The sequence below is a fragment of the Garra rufa genome, chromosome 7 (genome assembly GCF_049309525.1).
Source record: "Garra rufa chromosome 7, GarRuf1.0, whole genome shotgun sequence".
NCBI lineage: Eukaryota > Metazoa > Chordata > Actinopteri > Cypriniformes > Cyprinidae > Garra > Garra rufa.
This window is the reverse complement of record NC_133367.1, coordinates 25,376,562-25,397,968: the sequence shown is the minus strand read 5'-3', so window position 1 is coordinate 25,397,968 and position 21,407 is coordinate 25,376,562. Positions and strand designations below refer to the sequence as shown.

The 21,407-nt window shown below is 34.5% G+C and overlaps 1 protein-coding gene across 1 annotated transcript; it reads left to right on the top strand.

Moving 5' to 3' along the window:
* The first annotated feature begins 831 nt into the window (after positions 1-831).
* Positions 832-19,600, top strand: ttc39c (tetratricopeptide repeat domain 39C). The gene is made up of 12 exons (XM_073844804.1): positions 832-958; positions 1,063-1,177; positions 2,890-3,256; positions 7,255-7,423; positions 8,663-8,756; positions 9,447-9,554; positions 9,636-9,745; positions 10,719-10,842; positions 10,939-11,036; positions 11,283-11,387; positions 17,829-17,867; positions 17,950-19,600. The coding sequence occupies exons 1-12, from the start codon at positions 836-838 to the stop codon at positions 18,037-18,039; spliced, it is 1,542 nt and encodes a 513-aa protein (XP_073700905.1). The 5' UTR covers positions 832-835; the 3' UTR covers positions 18,040-19,600.
* Positions 19,601-21,407: the final 1,807 nt, after the last annotated feature.

The window sequence follows — 21,407 nt, the reverse complement described above, 5'->3', positions numbered from 1 at the left end:
TTTATTTATTTTTAATTGGGTTTACAAACTTGGATTATTAAACAATTCAGCATTTTTTTAATTTTACTGTGTATATTTGAATTTTTATATTTTCATTGAAAATTAATATTGGGGAAAATTGTAATTTCTATTATATATAAATTAATGAAAATGAAAATTAATTTTAAGAAAATAAAAAAAATAATATTAAGAATTTATATTTTCTATTTACTTTTTAAAATTAAGTATACAAAATTTGGACTATTAAAAAATATTCACGTTAAATATTTTTATTTATTTTTACTGCATATTTGAGTTTATGTTTATATATATATATATATATATATATATATATATATAAAATTGAAAATTAATTTTAAGAAAATGTATTAATTTATTTTTAATTAGGTTTACAAACTTGGATTATTGAACAATTCAGCATTTTTTTTATTTTTACTGGGTATTTGAATTTTTATATTTTCGTTGAAAATTTATATTGGGAAAATTGTAATTTCTTATTTACTTTTTTATTTTGTACTGCATATTAAAATTTTCAATTAAAAAAATATATATAAACAAATAAATAAGATATATCTTTTTTATTATTTATTTATTTTTTTAATTGAAAATTAATATTAGGAAAAATGTAATTTCTTATTTTTTTGTCATCCAAGATGTTGTGAGTACATTATCTGTACATTTTTGTTCTGGAAGTGAACTAATCCTTTAATGGCTCATTGTGTCTTCTCTACTAGGCATGTTTGTTTCCTCTCTTCCTTTAATAATATTACCAATTTTGTCCTGTTTTATGATGGTCCCACATATATATCCCTGAAAAACAACATGATAGAATGCCATGATGACTTTCGAGGAGGAGAAAATGCAGATGGCCAGCGATGACCTGAGAACTACCGAAAAGCTTTGCGAGAGCGACAACGCCGGCGTCATCGAGACCATCCGCAACAAAATCAAGAAGAGCGTGAGTTGAACTTGTCTGTATGAGTGTGCGGCAGCTGGGCTGAACTGAGTCTGTTTGCCAGATTCCTCACATTAACATCTTGGTTTTTATTATCGACGCACCAGGTGGACTCGCAGAGATCAGGACTGGTGATTGTGGATCGTCTTCAGAGACAGATCATCGTGGCCGACTGCCAGGTTTATCTCGCTGTGCTGTCGTTCGTCAAACAGGAACTCTCAGGTGTTTGGATTTCAAATGTTTACGTTTTAGATTAGAAAAATGCTGACTCATGGAAAAACCTGATGGAAATGTAGTTTGCGAGTAAATAAAGGGGAGTAAATAAAAAAAAAAGAGGGGATAGACATCCATTTTTTCCAAAAACATTATAAACAGTATTTTTTTTGTATTGATGTAATTTAACTTAACTTTTTTTAATCAATTTTATTTTTAATTTGATCATTATTATATTTCATTGCCTTCATTTTAATAAATTTTGAAAGTCTTTATTTTTTAAATATATAAAATTATAATAAATTTGTATTAATAATAGTATAAAAATAATGATTATTACACAGCTCCTCACCAAAAATATTAAAAGGCTTAATCAATTTTGTATATAGTTATTTTTTTCGTTTCTTTTTCTATTTACTTTTTTTATTTACTTTAAGTATACACACATTTGGATTAATAAAAACGATTCAGCTTGTCACCAAAAATACTGAAAGGCATAATCATGCATTTATTTATTTATGTTTTTATTTATTTTACTGCCTATTAGAATTTCTTTCATTTTTACTGAAAATTAATAATGAGTAATTCATATGTCACTGAAAATTAATATTAGAAAAATTGGTTTTATAAAAACTATACAGCTTGTCACCAAAATTAGGAAAATTGTATTTATTTATAAAACATTTTAAGATAAGAAAAAAAATATTTTATAAAAAAATGTGGATTAATAAAAACAATTCAACTTGTCACCAAAATTATTATTTATTTTTGTATTTATATTGAATTTCTCTAACCTTTTTATTTGTTTTATTACTTCAAGTGTACACAAATTTGGATTATTAAAAACAATTAAGCTTGTCACCAAAATACTGAAAGGCTCAATAATGCATTCATTTATTTGTTTGTTTTCTGTATATTTGAATTTATGTAATTTTAAATTTATCAAAAAATATACTAAGAAATTATTAATTACTTTATTGCTTTTACTTCTTTAAGTTCTTTCACTTTATGTTTTTATTACAAAAATTAAAATTAAGAAAATATTTTTTTTAATTTACAGTTTTATTAATTTTATTACTTCAAGTAAGCAACATTTATATTATTAAAAATTATTCAGCTTGTTATTAGCAATTATTTTTATTTTTACTGTATATTCTTTATTTTTTTTATTTAAAAGGAATATTAAGAAAATTGTTCATTTTTTATTTACTTTTTAAAATTAAGTATACAAAAATTTGGATTCTTAAAAGCTTTTCAGCTTGTCACCAAAAATATTATAAGGCTTAATCATGCAATTATTTTGTTTTTATTTGTTTTCCATTTGTACTGTATATAGTTGAATTTCTTAAATTTGTTGTTTTTATTTAATTATTTAATTTTATTACTTACATTTTTATTTACATTCATATTTGTTTTATTACTTCAAGTATACATAAATTCAAATTATTAAAAACAATTCAGCTTGTCACCAAAAAATACGAAAAGTCTCAATAATTTATTTAAATTTGTATTGTGTATTACAATTTCTATATATTATTTGAAAATTAATATTAAGAATTTTTATTCCTTACAATTTACTTTATTATTTTAAGCATACACCTATTTGATTATTTAAAACAATTCAGCTCGTCATTAAAAATATCAAAAGGCTCAATCAAGTGTTTTAGAGTTATAAACACATTTTCATTCATCTAACATCTTAATGACCTGTCACCCCTCAGCATACATCAAAGGAGGCTGGATCCTCCGCAAGGCCTGGAAAATGTACAACAAATGCTACAGCGACATCAGCCAGCTGCAGGAAGCCTGCCGCCGACGCTGCTCCGACCAGGAGGGTGCGATTGCCACCGATCAGGCCAACCACAACACCTCAAGCGAGAGCAGCGGCCGGGTAACAGAAGAGGTTCTGGACCGCCTGAAGGGTTCGGTCAGCTTCGGCTATGGGCTCTTTCACTTGTGTATTTCGATGGTGCCTCCACACCTGCTCAAGATCGTCAACCTGCTGGGCTTCCCTGGAGACCGTCACCAAGGTCTCGCCTCATTAGCATACGCCAGCGAAAGCAAGGATATGAAGGCGCCGCTCGCCACGTAAGCCAACGTTTTTTGTGTTTATCGCACCTAAGCAATGACAATTCAGCTCATAACATAATTTTCTCATGATCTCAGTTTAAATTATTAGCATTTGTGGAAATGTTTAGCCCTCATACGACAGAAGAAAATCCCTCGCTCCTGATGTGCGAGCACATGCTGTCACGTCCAACTGGTTTCACTCTGGAGTTACATAATTGATGGCATCTGAAAGGTCACAATTAAAGATAAAGAGCATTAGATGTAAAGGCCATGCAGGCATGGGCAATGCTGGCACAGACTCATTCATTTCTATTAAACATATGTAATAAAGAATAGAACAAGACAGTTATATAAAATCTGAATTTTGCTCAGCTAGCTCAGTCTGTAGAGCTTTAAGCTCATAAACACAAGGTTGTGGGTTCAAATCCCATGGTTAGCGAGATTTTTTTTTAAAGCTTTAAGCTCATAAACACAAGGTTGTGGGTTCAAATCCCATGGTTAGCGAGATTTTTTTTTTTAAAGCTTTAAGCTCATAAACACAAGGTTGTGGGTTCAAATCCCATGGTTAGCGAGATTTTTTTTTAAAGCTTTAAGCTCATAAACACAAGGTTGTGGGTTCAAATCCCATGGTTAGTGAGATTTTTTTTAAAGCTTTAAGCTCATAAACACAAGGTTGTGGGTTCAAATCCCATGGTTAGCGAGATTTTTTTAAAGCTTTAAGCTCATAAACACAAGGTTGTGGGTTCAAATCCCATGGTTAGCGAGATTTTTTTAAAGCTTTAAGCTCATAAACACAAGGTTGTGGGTTCAAATCCCATGGTTAGCGAGATTTTTTTAAAGCTTTAAGCTCAAACACAAGGTTGTGGGTTCAAATCCCATGGTTAGCGAGATTTTTTTTAAAGCTTTAAGCTCATAAACACAAGGTTGTGGGTTCAAATCCCATGGTTAGCGAGATTTTTTTAAAGCTTTAAGCTCATAAACACAAGGTTGTGGGTTCAAATCCCATGGTTAGCGAGATTATTTTTTAAAGCTTGAAGCTCATAAACACAAGGTTGTGGGTTCAAATCCCATGGTTAGCGAGATTTTTTTTAATGCGAAACTGTACCAAAAGCAAATTTAATTATTTGTGCGAGTAGATTACAAGCAAATCTAATGCAAAGACGTGAATAGATGAGTGAATTTGCACGGGGTGATGCAAATGATGCGATTGCCTCGAAATAGCTACATTGAGGGAAAAATGATTTAATCCCCTGCTGATTTTGTACGTTTGCCTACTCGCAAATAAATGATCAGTCTATCATTTTAATGGTAGGTTTATTTGAACAGTGAGACAGTATAACAACAACAAATCTAGAAAAACGCATTTCAAAAAGGTTATAAATTGATTTGCATTTTAATGAGTGAAATAAGTATTTGATCACCTATCAGCAAGATTTCTGGCCCCCAGGTGTCTTTTATCGGGTAACAAACTGAGATTAGGAGTTCTCTCTTAAAGGGAATGCTCCTAAGCTCAGTTTGTTACCTGTATAAAAGACACCTGACCACAGAACAATCAATCAATCAGATTCCAAACTCTCTACCATGGCCAAGACCAAAGAGCTGTCCAAGGATGTCAGGGAGAAGATTGTAGACCTACACAAGGCCGGAATGCGCTACAAGACCACCGTTGAGCAGCTTGATGAGAAGGTGAAAACAGTGTGATTATTCACAAATGGAAGAAACACAAAATAACTGTCAATCTTCCTCGCTCTTGGGCTCCATGCAAGATCTCACCTTGTTGAGTTTCAATGATTATGGGAACGGTGAGGAATCACCCCAGAACTACAGAGGAGGATCTTGTCAATGATCTCAAGGCAGCTGGGACCATAGTCACCAAGAAAACAATTGGTAACACACTACGCCACGAAGGACTAAAATTCTGCAGCACCCGCAAGGTCCAAAAAGTTCAAGAAAGCACATGTACAGGCCCGTCTGAAGTTTGCCAATGAACTTCTGAATGATTCAGAGGAGAACTAGGTGAAAGTGTTGTGGTCAGATGAGACCAAAGTCAAGCTCTTTGGCATCAACTCAACTCGCCGTGTTTGGAGGAAGAGGAATGCTGCCTATGACCCCAAGAACCCCATCCCCACCATCAAACATGGGGAACAGGACAACTACACTGCATCAAAGGGATGATGGATGGGTCCATGTACTGTCAAATCTTGGGTGAGAACCTCCTTCCCTCAGCCAGGGCATTGAAAATGGTTCGTGGATGGCTATTCCAGCATGACAATAACACATGACCGAAGCAACAAAGGAGTTGCTCAAAAAGAGGCACATTAAGGTCCTGGAGTGGCCTAGCTAGTCTCCAGACATTAATCTCATAGAAAATCTGTGGAAGAAGCTAAAGGTTTGAGTTGCCAAAAACCTTAAAAAACCAGCCTCGAAACCTTAATGACTTGGAGAGGATCTGCAAAGAGAAGTGGGACAAAATCCCTCCTGAGATGTGTGCAAACCTGGTGGCCAACTTCAAGAAACGTCTGACCTCTGTGATTGCCAACAAGGGTTTTGCCACCAAGTACTAAGTCATGTTCTGCGAAGGGGTCAAATACTTATTTCACTCAATAAAATCAATTAATTTAATCAATTTATAACTTTTTTGAAATGCGTTTTTCTTGATATTTTTGTTTTTATTCTGTCACTTATAGACTGATTATTTCTTTGTCAGTGGGCAAATATACAAAATCAGCAGGGGATCTCTTTTTTTTTGTCACTGTATATGTCTTATTCGCGTCTTCCACACAAGCTCAAAAATTTTAACTATTTAAATTTGCACGATGCATTGTGGTGCAAGCCAATCAGCGAAAAGTTAATTGACGTGTCCGGTTGTATCAGAAATTGTAATCTAAAGTGATAATGCAATGAGAATATTTGCTTAGCATTTGGTATGCACACAGCATAACCCCTGATCATCAGACTTCTAAAATGGCTGGAAAAACAACAACATAGTGTATACTTATGTTGAAGTTGGAATTTGAGCCATATTTGGAGAAGTCTATCATGGAGCAACCACCTAGCAACCATCCATAACACCTCAGCAACCACCCCTCTAGCAATGACCAAAAACATCCCAGCAGCAGCTTAGCAACCACTAGTAATCTTGCAGCCACATAGCAATGCTCAGCAAACATCCATAACACCTAAGCATAATAGCAGCGAGACCATCTATAACACCTCATCAACAACCTAGCAACAGTCTAGCAACCACCTGAAGGTACTAGTAACAGCCTAGCAACCACCCAGAACACCCTAGTATTACTGATAGTGAGACCATCGATAACACCTTATCAACAACCTAGCAACCACTAAGAACACTATAGGAAACCATCCACAACAGCCTATCAACCAGTTTAGCAACCACCCAAACAATCTATTACCACATATCAACACCCTGGAAACCACAGGAGCCTCTCAAACCACCCAAAGCATCCTAGCAACAGCTTAGCAACCACACAAAAAATCTAGCTACCACACAGCAATACCCTGGAAACCATCCACAACACTCAAGCATTACCTAGCAACCAAGGCACCACCTAGCAACCAAGCAGAACACATTAGCAACAGCCTAGCAACCACCCAGAACACTCTAACATTATGAAGAATTTAGTACTTTCAAATACCATTCATATTTGCTTCATGAAATGTATTTATCTAGTTAATTTTGATCATTCTTTGATTAGTTTTTTTTTAACTACATACATAGTTTGTGACCGTTTTCTCAACTCTCTTTAAATCCATTGTTCACAGTAGTTGATATCCAGAGGCTGACAGATTGTGCAGCAGCTCTATTAATAGAGATGAATTTAAGCATACTTAATCCAGCCCGGGACAAAACGCTCCCAATTTGTTCTTCAGATGGATTAAGGCTGCTTTTTTTTTTCTAATCGGTGCTGCTTCACAGCAAATATGTTCAAATATATAACCCCAAACTGTGCTATAATATGCATCTTTGCCTTTTCTCTCGTTTTCTCTGTCAGTTTGGCTCTTTTGTGGTACCACACCGTGGTGCAGCCCTTCTTTGCTCTGGACGGCTCTGATTCTCGTGCCGGGCTCCTGGAGGCCAAAGCTATTCTGCAGAAGAAGGCGATGGTTTACCCAAATTCCTCTCTCTTTATCTTTTTCAAAGGACGGGTGCAGAGATTAGAGGTGGGTATGTAGGGATTTAACATCGAAATGAAACCAGAGCAGATGCTTGGTGCTTGATAATCAATTTGTGTGATTAAATAATTAAAATAATAGTGTGGTTTATGCTTCAACGATATTTAATTACTATGTAACCACCATAATGACTTTCTTCATGTAGTGGGTGTGTTAGACGCAATGGAAGGCATCCAAACACAACCATTAATATCAATCATCTTCAATACAAATTATACACTGACTGCAATGTGTAATTTAAACAATTAAACAATTTAAACTGTCAGAAGAGATTCATCTTGTTAATGTCAGATGACTTTGATAGGTAATGTAATGGATTGCAATCAACCAAAAATTATTCAGACAACTGTTAGTATGACAATATGTCCGCAACGATCAATACTTTGTTGACCAATTACCAAGCAACGCTTCATTTTGTTCAGTCTGTGGTTTAAAAAGATCGCATTAGCAATTAAAGAAAAAACACTTAAGCAAAACATGGTCAGGTCAGTGTCTGAATAAATTTTGCTACCAAGTTTGTTATACATTTTACAAGTAGTCTACTGTATGAAGAATTTTGGGGTATAATATGTCACAGTTTACTTTAATTTGCGATCCTGCACCCACTAGTAAAAAAAATTGAAAAATGATACCTGGTGTCTGAATAATTTTAGGTTTGACTGTAAATTAGAATCAGGAACATAAGAAAAAAATGAAATAATTGAAATAAAAATATTGACAGTATATAACAATGTAATCATTACAATTAACAAGAACATAACCACGGTGTTATACTCAAATGTTACAATATATTATAAACAGTATTTATGCTATAAATTAAATTTTTAAACACATATAACATTTGTATTATAAATTGTTATAATGAATATAACAATTTTTACACTTATATATATTTGTGTGTGTGTGTGTGTGTGTGTGTGAAATGTGTACTATAATGTGTATATATAATAGTTTAAACATATACAACAAAAATGTGAATAATAATGATTATTAGACAATACTGATATACAGTAGTCAACATTTGAAGTGGATCAAAACCTTTCCTCAAAGTTGTCCTAAAACCAAAACAATACCCGTTCTTGTCTTAGGACATCTTTTGAACTCTTAACTCTTTGATCCACTTCAAATGTTGACTTGTGTGTGTGTGTTTATCTATATATCTAATATATACATTTTTTTTAAATATATATGTAATATAAATAATACATCACTTTTTTCCTTTTTCAGTGCCAAATCAACAGTGCGCTGGCTTCATTTCAAGATGCTCTGGAGTTTGCCTCAGACCAAAGAGAGATTCAACACGTGTGCCTCTATGAAATTGGTACAAATCTGAAGTTTACTAAATTTTTTAGTAGCAACAGAATCGGTGCCTGCTATGTATAGTCATTTATTAAATATATTATCCAATTTGATTGAATTTTGGCACTTAATTGTATGCATTTTCCCAACCTATTAAAGGGATAGTTTAGCCAGAAATGAAAATTCTGTCATTTAATACTCATTATGTTGCTCCACACCGTAAGACCTTTGTTCATCTTCAGAAGACAAATTAAGATATTTTTGAGGAAATCCAAGAGCTTTCTGACTCTGCATAGACAGCAATGCAACTGACAAGTTCAAGGCCCAGAAAGGTAGTAAGGACATCATTAAAATAGTCCATGTGAAATCCGTGGTGCAAGTGTAATGTAATGAAGCTTCAAGAATACTTCTTGTGTGCAAAGAAAAAAAACCGACTTCATACAACAATTCCTTGTCTTTCGTCAGTCTTTTTAATGATGTCCTTACTACCTTTCTGGGCCTTGAAAGTGTCAGTTGTTTTGCTGTCTATGTAGGGTCGGAAAGCTCTTGGATTTCATCAAAATATTTGAATCTGTGTTCCTAAAATGAACAAAGGCGTTAGAGGTTTGGAACGACATGAGGGTGAGTAATGACAGAATTTAAATTTTTGGCTTAAATATTCTATAATAACTTGTCTGCTTAACATATTGTTTCATTTGTTGTGGATTTGCAGGCTGGTGCAGCATGATAGAGATGAACTTTGAAGATGCCTACAGGTCTTTTGAGCGGCTGAAGAATGAATCCCGCTGGTCACAGTGTTACTATGCTTACCTCACTGGAGGTCAGATTATGTTCCCAGTAAAACTCTAATGTCTCTTTAAAATAACCGTTTTGATAAAACCTTTTCCATCTCAACCCAAAGTATGTCAGGGGGCTTCTGGTGATCTAGAGGGAGCCAAAGGTGTTTTCCGAGATGTCCAGAAACTTTTTAAACGCAAGAACAATCAGATTGAGCAGTTTGCACTGAAAAGAGTGAGTTACCTAATAATTGATCAATTACAACAATACTTTTTTGCAGTTATTTTCATTTAAAAAAGTAAAATTAAACTCAGGATTAATACAATTAATAAATATAAATTTTAATAAAAATACTAGATATATGTATTTGTTTTTATTATAATGAATGTATAGACATTTGTGTGTATTATTATTAATATATAATGTGATATAACTTCATGTTATATGTTAATATGTAATATGTAATTATATACATCTATAATTTAACAGTAGATGTTAGTTATCTAATTTAATGCGATTCTTACATATTTCATAATATATTTCATAGATAAACATTTAATTTTATAGAATTTATGTAAATTAATATATGATTTTTAGATATTTCGTAATATATTTCATATCAGTGTAACTTAATATAATCTAAATGTTTTATATTTCATATATATGTAATTGAACATAATTTATTGTTATATGTCAATATGTTATATGTAATTTAATATATAATTTTGATATATTTCATATAAATATGTAATTTAATATAATTTGATTTTATGTTAATATGTGATTACATATTAACAAAATAAATTCTACATTAAATTTAATATCATTTGTATACATTTCGTACATATGTATTTTTTGTCTGTAATTTATAACATAAAATAATGATAAAATCCAAATTATATATGATGAATGAATTAATGAATGTGTGTGTAATTTTTAAAACTAAATTTCATCATTTTACATTGATAATAAACTATCCTAATGTAAATATTGAATGCAAAAACTTTTCCTGAAACTAATTTATGAAAATTACATTTATTTTATGTGTACATATAACCATAATTTTTTATATTATTAGTATAAATATTTTACATTAATTATATTTCTAATATAAAGTAGTTATTTTATAGTAATAATATAAATATTTAACATGAACTATTTTATTATTATTTTCAAACCCTTTCTTCTACTTTGTTCGTGCCACTAGGCAGAGAAGCTGAGGAAAGTCTCCCTGACGCGAGAGCTGTGCATTCTGGGTGTTGTGGAAGTGCTGTACTTGTGGAAAGCTCTTCCAAACTGCTCTTCCTCCAAACTCCAGCTTATGAACCAAGGTAAAGCGTGCGCTATGAAGTGCGTCCAAACGGTCCTATTTTATCCGATCACCTCTTTTTCCCTCATTCTAACCCTGATCTTGATGCTGTATTCAGTGTTACAGGGGCTGGATGACCAGTCAAGCCTGGGCCTAAAACACCTGCTGCTTGGTGCTATTCAGAAATGTCTTGGGAATATTAAAGATGCTGTTCAGGTTTGTTCTAACTCCTTATGTATGCAGACTAAGGTCATTTACCTATAGAAGTCTTAAAGGTACAGTACCGCTGGAATATTTTATAGTTTCTAAGTACATTTTACAAATAGATTTCAAAGCTCAAATGCTACAAAATGCAGAATATTAATAACACATTTCAGATTGGTCAGGCACAGATTTCTGTGTATCTTGTTTATCGTCTCACATACTGTGTTTAATAGTGATTTGGTTTGATTGTGTTCCTAGTCTTTCCAGCTGGCAGCGCAGGATGAATACGGCCGTCTGAATAACAGCTATGTGCAGCCATATTCCTGCTATGAGCTGGGCTGCGTCTTATTGGCCAAACCTGAGGTAAATCTCACTCCAAATCCTTTTGTTTTCAGATTTAAGGCACTGTATTTAAATATTTCTTCATTCATCTGCTTCCAGTAGACTTAATCCTAACTCTACATTCAGTCCATTTGCATTGATGTGTACTAAAAAATGTATTCTGATTAACACAGAATTATCGAACTTTGCTCCATAAATTATGTAGCATTTCTTTTGGAACCATTGATAATAATAATATAATGTAATATAATAATGCTAATGCTAATAATAATAGTAAAATCGTATAGTATTATTTGTATAATAAATAATTAATAATATGAATGTTTACTACGTAGTATCAAATCATATATTTATTTTTAAAGTTGTATTTTGAATATAAACGTAATATAAATTAAAATATTTATACACTTTAATACAATACAATATCACAAGAACTACATACAAATAATTACGTATTAATAAATTCATAATATGGATGTTTATTATGTAATAGTTTCTAATCATTTATTCATATTTTATAAATGTTTTCATCTTTAAAATAAAATTAGTTATAAGTTTACTTAAAAAAAATTTATAAACTAGATATACATAACTACAATAACTACTTATAACTGCATACAAATAATTATTATTATGAATGAATAAATATGAATGTTTGTTATGTAGAATTGTGTATTTATTTTATAAACGTTTTCATTTAGTATTACATTATAGTTATGAGTTTTAAGTTTTAGTTTAAATGTAAATATTTATATATAAACTGAATATAAATAACTACAAAACTAATAATTACTTTATAGTGTTGTTTTTAAAAACAATTAATAATATGAATGTTTATTATGTAGTATTTTTAAATCATTCTTATTTTATAAAAGTTTTTTATTATAGTTATGAATTTAAGTTTTGGTTTAAATATAACTACATGCTAATAATAATTCATATTACAAATGTTTCTGTCGTATTTTAAATATTTATTCATATTTTATAAATGTTTTAATTTTTTATTATAGTTATGAGTTTAGGTTTTATTTGAAATGTAAACTTTCAATTTATATATAATTATTTACATTTATATTTAATGTACATAACTACAATAACTACTCAAAACTGCATAGAAATAATTATTTATATAGTATTTTTATAACAACAAATAATTACTAATATTAATGTTTATGTAGTATTTTCTAATTATTTAACAGTCAGTCGCACACACCAACATCCACAACATCACAACGATGGCAAGTCCAACAAGTTCAAATGTAGCTTTTGCAAACTGGAAGTATAAGCACTACTTTTCCCTCGCTGAGGTGAAAGGCAAAAATGTTCCTATGCCAGGAAAAAAAAAGAGTCTCTCTGCGTCGGTGACAAGTAATTCTAATCTACTGAAGCACCTCACATCGTCACATGCCGCCACAAAATTAGAGGCTAAGAATGCAGGTGATAACGATGTTTAAAGTTCTAAACCATCTATTGTGCTTTATTGTTCCACTATAGTAATGATAATATTTATAATAATAAGTTGAATTTGATAGTTGTCGCTCACGATGTCCCACAACAACATTAATATAGTGTAGATTAGTGTACAATGTTTTATTTTTATTTTATAGTTATATAAAATTTGATTTTTTTTTTTTTAAGTAACGCAGTAGTTACTTTGCCTGGTAATTAGTTACCTTGAGAATGATGTAACTCAGTTACTAACTCAGTTATAGTTACTAGTTACTTCTCACAAATAGTAACTAATTACTTTTTTAAAGGTACGTGCCCAACACTGTACATAACTACAGTATCCACTCATAATTACATAAAATTCTTTCTTTATATAGTATTTATTTATGATAAATATAAATAAAAAATTAATGAATACAAATATATAGTATTATAACAATTAACTAATATGATTTTTTTTAAATATATAGTTATGAAAATAATTAATTTACATATTTTTATAATTAAGATTTATACATAAACTGAATAAACATACCTACAATAACTACATACAAATAATTTATTATTTATATAGTAATATTGTATAATAACAAATAAGTGATAAATGTTTATGTAGTATTTTCTAATATTTTACAAATTTTTTCATTTATTTAATTATAGTTATGAGTTTAAGTTTGTTTAAATATAGACTTTAAATATAAATATAATGATTTCTATATAAACTGAATATACATACAATAACCACAAACAAATAATTATTTATATAGTATTATTTGTATGATAACAAATAATAATATGAATTTTAATTATGTAGCATTTTATAATTTATTTAATTTGTATAAATATTTTATTTAATTTTTAATTAAATTTTGTTTAATTTTTAATTATTTAAAAAAGTTTAATTTAAACTATAATTTAGGAATAGCATATATATTATCTGTTTATATAAATATAATAAACTATTTGTTTTTATATTAGTTATGAGTTTTAACATCTAGGTTACGAAGGAGGGAACGGAGACATTACATATGGGAACTCGCTTTAGAGTCCAATCATCTCTGAGCCTTATTCAAAAGGCCAATGAAAATTGGCGAGTGGCATTTGCATGCCAAGCCACACCCCGTACATACGGGTATATAAGATGGCGGCATGCAGCCAGTCATTCAGGTTTTTGCTGAGGAGCCGGACGAGCCGGCGTCAGCGCGACGCGAGGGTCGTGGCAGGGGCAGGGAACGAGGGTTACCTTCGTAACCTAGACGTTCCCATTCAGTCGTTTCACTACGACGTTACATATGGGAACAGACCCATGGAACAGGCCACGACCCTGACACCGCATTACGCACAACCCCACATGCTGACAGGCGTACGTGTCAGCAGATGGAAATTGTAACGTAACCTTCCCAACACCCTGAGGGCCAATAGAGGGGCCCTACAGGGATGCCAGTTGTCTGAAGCATGGGTTGGGGGGGGGGGCAGAGCATGTGAGATCTTCACATGTGGAAATGAGAATAATTCAATATATCCATAAACTTTTAGGGATATATGAGGGAAACAGCGGTCTTCTCCGCTGGAATATTGAAAAATATAGCCACAACCTGCGGGGCGAAGGTGACCCATGCAGGATCACAGTCAGGGACTACTCCGCATCTAGGCCTGACTGCGGGGCATGGAGGACCCAGGGTTCGCCGGAGGGAACATTCTGGGATATGGCGCACGGATCCACGTGGAAATGGCGCAGCAAGCCAACACCAGCTGTCCTCCCGCTCACCTGAAGTCTATGTGAAGACATGGGAGGAAACGGCCTCTATGCGAAGGTTGTAGAACCTAGCGAAGGTACTAGGTGTCGCCCAGCCGGCAGCTCTACAGATATCCGCTAGTGAGGCGCCATGAGCCAACGCATGGGATGAGGCAACACTCCTAGTGGAGTGGGCACGAACACCTAAGGGGCATGGTTCTCCCTGATATAAATAAGACAGGGAGATGGCTTCCACCACCCAATGGGCCAACCTCTGTTTGGAGACAGCATTCCCTTTCTGCTGACCTCCGAGCAGACAAAGAGCCGAGTACGAGTACGGTCTACGTATATGCGCAGAGCACGAACAGGGCATAACAGCGCAGAAGCTGGGTCTGCCTCCTCCGGGGGCAGAGCTTGCAGGTTCACCACCTGATCGCGGAAGGGCGTGGTGGGAACCATGGGCACGTAACTGGGTCGGGGTCTCAGGATGACGTGAGAATCTCCGGGCCCGAACTCAAGGCATGTTTCGCTGACAGAGAAGGCTTGTAGGTCCCCTACCCTCTTGATGGAGGCCAGGGCAGTCAGGAGCGCTGTCTTAAGCGACAGAAATTTCAGCTCAACTGACGCAAGTGGCTCGGATGGGGCTTCCCGTAGGCCACGGAGGGCAATAGAGAGATCCCAAGAGGGTATGAGGTGCGGTCTGGGAGGATTAATCCTTCTCGCACCTCGCAGGAACCTCACGATAAGTTGGTGCTTACCAAGGGATGTTCCATCCACTGCATGGTGATACGCTGCAATGGCAGCAACGTACACTTCGAGAGTCGAAGGGGACAGCCTGCGCTCCAACTTCTCTTGCAGGAAGGAAAGCACTATTGCAATCGTGCATCTCTGTGGGTCCTCTCCCCGAGAGGAACACCAGTCAACGAACAGACCCCACCTCAGTGCGTAAGCCTGCCTCGTAGAAGGGGCTCGGGACTGAGTGATGGTATTTATCACGGCCTGGGGAAGACCGGCGAGGTCTGACGCGTCCCGTCCAGGAGCCAGATATGCAGGTTCCACAGGTCAGGGCGCGGGTGCCAAATTGTGCCCATCCCCTGAGAAAGAAGGTCCTTCCTCAAGGGGACCTTCCAGGGAGGGGCTGCCGCGAGGGAAATAAGTTCTGGAAACCAGGTCCGGGTGGGCCAGTGTGGCGCAACCAGCAAGACCTCCTCCTCGTCCTCCCTGATCTTGCACAGGGTCTGTGCAAGGAGGCTCACTCGGGGAAAGGCGTACTTGGGCCCCGGAGGCCAGCTTGTGCCAGTGCGTCTCTGCCGAGGGAAGCCTCGGTCAGGGAGTAAAAGAGCTGGCAGTGGGAGGATTCGGGGGAGGCGAACAGCTCTATCTGAGCCTCGCCGAAATGACTCCAAATCAGCTGGACTGTCTCAGGGTGGAGTCGCCATTCTCCAGGGTGGGTGGACTGCCGTGAGAGCTGATCCGCTGCACGGTTGAGTTCCCCTGGTATGTGAATGGCACGTAGCGATTTCAGCCACGTTTGACTCCAGAGGAGCAGACGGCGGGCGAGTTGTGACATGCGAGGGGAGCGGAGATCGCCCTGGCAATTGATATACGCCACAGTCGCAGTGCTGTCGGTACAAACAAGCACATGCTTCTGGCGCAACGTCGATCAGAAACGACGAAGGGCCAGGAGCACAGCCAACAACTCGAGGCAATTGATGTGCCACTGCAGTCGAGGTCCTGTCCAGGAGCCCGATTCTGCTTGCCCGTTGCATACAGCACCCCAAACCTTGGTGGAGGCATCCGTGTAGACCATGATGTGCCTGGACACCTGTCCCAGGGGCACTCCGGCCTGAAGGAAGGGGTCTGACCACGGGCTGAAAAGGCGGCGACACTGCGCGAGCCCTCCCAAGGAACCAATCATCCAGCCTAGAAGGACCAGCCGGAGGCATTTGAGGTACCTCCAAACCAATCCCCCTGGCGGCTCGGAGGAGCAAAGCCGAGAGTTCAGCATCCAGCTCAGATGGAACAGCGACCACAGCGGGGCGCTGGCCAGCCGAGATGTCAGCTTCACCCTCAGACTCTCCCTCTGATGCTATAACAGACATTTCTTCCTCTAGTGAAGCGCCAGAGGAGACGTTTAGCCCGGCTGGCGGGGAAGCGTACTGCTCTGGCAGCTGAACGGGATCACGCTGAGGGACACGTTCTGTACAGGGACTCGTAAGTCCCCCTCGCGTCTCGCCACGTCTCGTCTCGCGATTCAAAAAGCATTGGCGTCTCAACTACCTGCCGCGGGGCGACGAGGGGAGCCGTCTCGCAAAAGAACGGCAATTCTTCAGCGTAACCATGGTCATGTGCTCGCAATGAACGCATGAACCATCCGTGAACGCTGCCTCAGCATGCTCTCGGCCCAGACATGTAAGGCAGCGTTCATGGCCGTCTTGAGAGGTGAGGAAACTGCCACACCCAGAAGTGCACGGCCGGAAAACCATTCTGAAAAGAACGTTTTTCACAGCCGTGAGAAATTGCTCTTTTAGTCCCGGTCTGCCCAGGGAGGAACCGCGGCACCACTGTGCACTCAGAGGGGCTCGCTGGAGAGCAGGAGGCTTTTTCTGGCCATGAAAACGGCCGCCAGCAGGATCCCACTGGTGGCTGCCAAAACACTCTTTTAGAAAAACTCTTTTAGATGGCAGCACGCCAGCAGGGAAGAGCAAAAGGAACGTTGAAATTTTTTTTTGTGTGTGTGTGTGTGTTGTAGGCTCGGGCAGAGAGACGGCTCCGAAGCAAAAATCTGAATGACTGGCTGCATGCCGCCATCTTATATACCCGTATGTACGGGGCGTGGCTTGGCATGCAAATGCCACTCGCCAATTTTCATTGGCCTTTTGAATAAGGCTCAGAGATGATTGGACTCGAGTTCCCATATGTAACCTCGTAGTGAAACGACTGAAGGGGAACTTAAATATACACATCATATATTATATATAATATAATTAATATATGTGAAATGACTTAATTTATGTGTATGTAAATACAGTTAATTTTTAAAGCACTTTTATATAATAAATATTATCACTTATAGATATTAGGAGTTTAGTTTAGTTTATATATAATTTACATAATATATCATTGAAAATATTTTTACAAAATATAGAGGAATTAGGACTGACATTGTGCATTGTATTTTATTTATCTATTTATTAGATTTTTTTCAGTACTATTTCTAAACATATACGTGTTGTTGTTGTTTTTTTTTTTATCAATTATCTTTTTCCCCTCCTTAGACCCTGAGTAAAGGAAGATCATTGCTGCTTCAGGCCAAGGTAAGACCACAAGACAGTAGCAATTTAGTATCTTCAGAACGTCAGTAATTTCAGCTCAGGTTGTGACTACCTTTGTTTGCAGGAGAACTACACCGGGTACGACTTCGAGAACCGGCTGCACGTGCGCATCCACTCTGCCCTGGCCTCCATAAAGGAAGTGGTCCCTCACTGACCCGTCCGTCCCACTTCAGCAGAGCACTGTACTTTGAACGCTCCTGTCCAGCACTTTTTCAAACAAAAGCCATCCGAAGTAATCCTGCTTTCCTGGAGGGAGAAACTAAAAGTCAGCGGATTTCAGGTGATGGAGGACGAGTTCGCCAATATAATTTCCGCCTAGTATTGAAAAGGTTCACTCTTCATGTAGCTGTTGGTCACAGTGATCTGATCTAATTTTCACGTTCACATTTACACCCACATCAAGAGTTTGCGTGTTCAGGATTGATCTGCCCAAGTGCGGAAAAACCAATCTCTCACAAAGAAACACAAGAGTAGACCAACTGGTTAGATCCTTTCCCAGAGCTTGCGCTATCATACAAAACACATTAGCATGGGATAGAACTCTACATTAGATAACATTAATACATAAAAATCAAATATATATTGTGTAACCCTTTATCTCAAAGAAATAATAGTATCCAAACTTACCTATAAGTTATAACTACCTGGATGTCAAATCAAGATTTTATGCGTCTAGCATAGTGGCTGACCGATATGAGACCCAAATGGCATTTATTTATTATTAAAGTTATTTAGGATTCAGTAACACTTTATTTTACAGCACCCTTGATACGTTTTTATAATAATTAAAATATAATAATTAAACTACATGAAACTAACTCTAAATCAAACCTTGACTTTTAAGTAACCATGAGTGTTAATTAATATTACTTATTGCTTAATTACACTGTACCAAGGGCACTTAAAAATAAAGTGTAACCATTTTTTTTTAATGAATTTTTTTTTGTTATTATGTTTTACTAATTTTCAGTAAAAATATTACAATTGTTGTTTGAATTATAAATTGTGCACAATTTTTTTTTACTTTTTTTTTTGACCAAGTAGGGTTAATTATATATTTAAAAAAAGTAAATATTTTGAAGAAAATTACATATCATAAATAATTAATACATACTATGATATATAATATTCAGTAAGATGATTAAAATTTATTTTTAATTTTAAAAATGAATTTGAATGTTTAAAGAAATACATTTAATACATAAATATTTATTAATTATATTTATTTTCAGTCAGTTACTTAGTTGGTTGGTTAGTTACATACAGGATTACTGAACATTGCTCCATAAATTATATAAATTTCAGTAAAACAAATAAAAATGGTTGTTTAGAATTGTAAATTACTATATTTATTAATTGTATAGAATTTTCAGTAAAAATATTAACATTTCTTCTTTATTTTAAAAATATTTTAAAATGAATGTTAATATGTTTAAGAAAATGACATATAATACATAATAAATAAATAAATAAATAAATGAATACTTATTAATTATATATTATATAGAATTTTCAGTTAAAAATTATAACAGTTTGTGGTTAGTTTGGCATAGGATTAAGATTAGGATTATCGAACTTTGCTCCATAAATTAATCATATAATATATATTATTCTCAGTAAAAATATTAAAAATGGTTGTTTAGAATTATAAATTATTAGCAAAAATGTTAAACGTTTTTTGGACCAAGTAGTGTAAGTATTTGTAACGAAATTATTAGAAAAATTGCATATAATAAATAAAATAAATAATAAATATTTTTTATTAATTATATATTATATATAATTTTCAGTAAAAATAACATTTTTTTTTAAATATTTAAAAATGAATGTTAATATTTTTAAAGAAAATTACATATACTACATAATAAATAAATAAATATATACTATTTATTAATTATATATTATCATAGATCATTTTCAGTAAAAATATAACCAATGATTGTTTAGAATTATAACTTTTTACAACTTTTTGGACCAAGTAGTGTTGTTAATATATTTTCAAAATATTAAAAAAAGTTAATATTTGTAATTTTAAAAGAATCTTTTAGATAATTTAAACAAATTAAGTTATTATTTTTAAAGAAAATACACAATAATTAATAAATATTATTTATTATGTAATTTTCTGTAAAAATATTACATTTTATCAATAGATGTAAAATCTCATATAGGATTACAAAACATAAATCAAATTGAAACATAACCTGAATGTTATATTTACATTTTCTTTCTTTATATCTTTATCAATACAAAGTACCATAATTATATTTTAATTTATTTATATATTTAATATTTTTACTGAAAACCGTATGTAAAATCTAATAACTTTTTCTTTTTTTTTAATTTAGCCAAAAAAGTCCAATATTGGTCGTTGAATCAGTCTGATATATCGGTCTGTCACTAGTCTAGTTGAAGATGCTTTTGCAGGTTAAAACGCATTGCATTCAAGATTGGCTGTTTTCATTGTATGTATTGCAAAGATTAATTTTAACACTAAACCATTTGTTCTCTCCCTTTGTAATCATCAACCCTTAAGTACATCAGGGGAAATCGAACATATTTCATGATATTATTTCATCTGTGTATTACGTTTCAAGAACAACAGCATAAATTTCGCTCCCATGTCCTCTGCTGATCAGCAGATATTTCCTAAAGTGAAAACCATGCACAACTACCTACTGGTCTTCCTCCGGGCCAGAGGAGGTCATTTCATTTTGGACCTTGTTTTTGACGAGCCGTACGTTGTGTTTGTTTTTTTGTGCCAGATGTTCTGTAATAATATTTTTGGCCCAGGCTTATCAGTTGTAGACTTTTAACAGCACATCAGTATCTCCTTTTGATAATGTCGCCTCTGAATAACTTGAATTGATTTGAGTTGGTGTATATATTGTGAAGTTGTTGTGAAACTAGCACCTTCTTATTTTCTCGGCCCGTAGCTGTATAACGTCTTTATTCACTACTGTACATGACTCCCTCTGGTCTCTCGGTCAGTAACTCCAGAGGCTCAAAACATGTCTTCACTGTGAAACGTGTCAATATTGGATGTTCAGGGTATTTATACCTTGTGAGGACAATAGAATTAGGACATTTCAATAATAAAATAACGAAACTTGCCATTAAAAGTTGTCCGTGAGTTTCATGTTTTCACTGAACTATGATTGTCAAGGCTGGAGTTTGCAGAACTCATGATGGTAAATTGGTAATTTGGTATTTTTAGTAATCTGGTAAGTTTGGTGACATGTTTGCTAATATGTATAATTAAGTCTATAATAAACTAATAAGGGATACAACAAACTTAAGCTGTATAGGTGGGTGTATGTGATTTTTTTTTTTTGCAGCATATTTTGAATTTCTGAGGAATTTGTTGCTTTCTGTTTTTGCTTGAAGTCCTAAGAAACATAATTTAAACATGAATTGCATTTCATGTTGTCAGTTTACTTAAAAATTAAGATGTTGCAAATAAAACATCTACTAATAAAAATAGTTTTAAATAATTAAATAAAAAATAAATAGCATAAGTTA

Coding starts and splice junctions, on each gene's coding strand:
- ttc39c (XM_073844804.1), top strand. CDS start 836: ATGATGACTTTCGAGGAGGAGAAAATGCAGATGGCCAGCGATGACCTG. Junction 959..1,062: donor GCAACAAAATCAAGAAGAGC/GTGAGTTGAACT, acceptor TCGACGCACCAG/GTGGACTCGCAGAGATCAGG. Junction 3,257..7,254: donor ATGAAGGCGCCGCTCGCCAC/GTAAGCCAACGT, acceptor TTTCTCTGTCAG/TTTGGCTCTTTTGTGGTACC.